General features: G+C 38.2%; 1 protein-coding gene across 1 annotated transcript in view; it reads right to left on the bottom strand.

Annotated features, from left to right (window-relative positions):
* Positions 1 to 2,128, bottom strand: part of Nop60B (dyskerin pseudouridine synthase 1 Nop60B) — an 11,211-nt gene extending 9,083 nt beyond the window's left edge. The window contains exons 1-4 of the mRNA XM_070116936.1: positions 1,963 to 2,128; positions 1,521 to 1,737; positions 834 to 958; positions 1 to 69 (exon numbers count right to left, since the gene is read on the bottom strand). The exon at positions 1 to 69 is cut by the window's left edge and continues 58 nt beyond it. Of these exons, the coding sequence (XP_069973037.1) occupies positions 1 to 69; positions 834 to 958; positions 1,521 to 1,737; positions 1,963 to 2,100 (549 nt within the window). The 5' untranslated portion in view covers positions 2,101 to 2,128. The remainder of the gene's footprint in view (positions 70 to 833; positions 959 to 1,520; positions 1,738 to 1,962) is intronic.
* Between the last annotated feature and the right edge of the window lie 372 nt (positions 2,129 to 2,500).

Raw genomic sequence — 2,500 nt, 5'->3', positions numbered from 1 at the left:
GAGCTGACGCTTCACAGCAGAGATAAGTGGCGGCCTCTGGAACTGTGCCCCCTTCAGTTTGTCGAGTGTCTATGGGAAAGAACACTCCAGCTCAGTACTGCTGATGGGGTGGGAAGAACCCGTATTTTTTTTGTTATTGTTTTTTTTCTGGTGGCATAACTCTTGAAAAGAACAGTTGGGTGTGCCATCCAGCTACAGCATTTAGAATGACGGAATAAAGTGACAGCACTGTATTCCTTGGACGTTTCTCCTCACTACAGACATGCATACGTAAAGCACGACCTTTGACATGTGGGAAGTAATGGTCACACGAGTCAGCTTGAAACAAGCTCCTGTTCAGCTTGTATAATGGCTGCTTAAGCTTTTAAAAGGATATTGAGCATTCTTTGCCTATAACTTTAAATCTGTGTTCAGTGCCCTACGATGGGTAAAACTTTTTACATTTTGATATTAAATTGTATTACTTTCCCTCATTTATACATCTTATCACTGCAAACTGGCTATTCAAAGGAAAATTTTATTCACATTACAATTATATTTACATACTTTATCAACCAGCTCACTTTCCATTACCAAAATGACTACAACTATTATATACAAATTACATTAACTTTTTTGAAGAATAAATCTGCTAGCATCCTTTTACAAGCAATTAGACTAATACAAAAATCAAAGATTACAACAATCCTTTTAAGCATCTTATAAAACAGCTAACAAGTTATGCAAAAGACAATAGAAAAAAAATGCAATTGGAAAGAAGAGGGATAACACAACAATTCCTTGACAGGAATTTCAAGACCGTGACTATTTCCACGATCAAGACTATTACCAACCTGTTTGATTCTTGCTAAATTATCTACACTTTCGTGAAGCCGGAAGATACAGACATACTCCTTTCCAGCTCCTTGCTGAGATTTTACTAATCTGGTGCTTCGTTCTAGACACACAATCAAACAACCTGCAAAGAAAGATCACAAAATTGAAGTTGGAAAAACCTTGTCGTCATCCACTTGGGTCCTGAGCTCCAGTTCAAGAAATTTAGAATAACCCTGACAAGGACTGAAATACTATGTAGTGCATACCTGGATGATGGATCACAAATCTAGACAAGATGATAATATCTTCATAATGTTTTCACCTTCAAATTTGAAAATGGGCTAGTTCAACTACTCGCATAAAGCATGATTTAATGATAAAACATTCTGAAAGTGACATTGTAAAGACAAGAGAAAAAAATTAAACCGCAATAAAGGTGCCACGGCTTCTGCACTTCATGATCTATTTCCATGATGTACTTCCTTGCAAGATGGAGTCTGCTGACCCACTCAGCAATTTCTGGTCGAATAAGGAACAAACACAAAAATTCTTTTGCTATGGCTGGTTGAGTTTATAAGACTGAAGAACTGAGGCCATAGCAGTGCTTTGCACTTTCTTAATCTATTCAATCACTTCAGACCCTACAAGAAACTTGGAATGTACAACAAAGTACCAAATACTTCTGCTCAACTCCTACAACTCACCTGTGACTTTGGGATCTAAGGTACCCGAGTGTCCCGTCTTCTCTAGCTTAAGAATACGCTTAATCCACGACACAACCTCGTGTGAAGAAGGATTACTGGGCTTGTCTAAGTTGATGAACCCAGCTTTCAGGTATTCGGATATTGTTCGTTTTAAAGGCGAGCATCCGTGTGGTAAGGGGGTGTAGTGGTTTGTACGGACATTCAACCTATCAAAGTTCTGGAAGGTGGTAAGGGTAAAATGTAAGATTAGTATAATTTCTTATGCGCATTGGTATAATTATTGCAATTCTTATCGATATATACAAAAATGATAAAAAATTATGTACAAACAGAAAACCAACATGTATAAATTCTTGTGGACACAGGGAAAACTAAATACCAAAGCACTCTTATCATTCTTTCCACTCCTTTACTTCACTTACTACATACACAAGAATATTACCTTTAGAAGTAGCGGCCATTCGGACGTGTCCAGCACCTTCGCAGGAGCTTCCGAAGGTTCAATTTTAAAACTCATTTCCTGGTGCAGCTCCCCGATGGATTTTTTGCTCTTCTTCTTCTTGACTTCACCCTCCATCATCCCTAACGCCTCAGAGGAGAGAAATGTCCATAAGCTGCTTGTTCGAGGACTACTGATTCGCGGTATTCTACATTTCACGCTCTTGACAACACAGAAATAAGTCACAGAGGTTTAAGTAAACAAATTCTACAGAAAGGTCACGAATTCGTTACATGTGAACATCAACAATAACAAGTACATAGAGAAGTTTAAAATAAACAAACTGGACAGCCCTATAATATTCCTTTCATATTGTCAGACGTAATAAGAAAAGGGGTTACTCCTTCATGCACCAACTGAGGCTAAATAGCGAGTGAAATCTCAGGAAATCCCGCAAAAAATAGCGCAGTCATTGCAGAAAATTTGCGGACACTACGAACACCCATCTTTAATGACTCCACGATAATTAAAGCACTATTTG

Source organism: Penaeus vannamei, chromosome 39, assembly GCF_042767895.1.
Source record: "Penaeus vannamei isolate JL-2024 chromosome 39, ASM4276789v1, whole genome shotgun sequence".
Lineage (NCBI taxonomy): Eukaryota > Metazoa > Arthropoda > Malacostraca > Decapoda > Penaeidae > Penaeus > Penaeus vannamei.
Note: the sequence above shows the minus strand (reverse complement) of the source record. Positions and strands in the feature narration are given on the sequence as shown.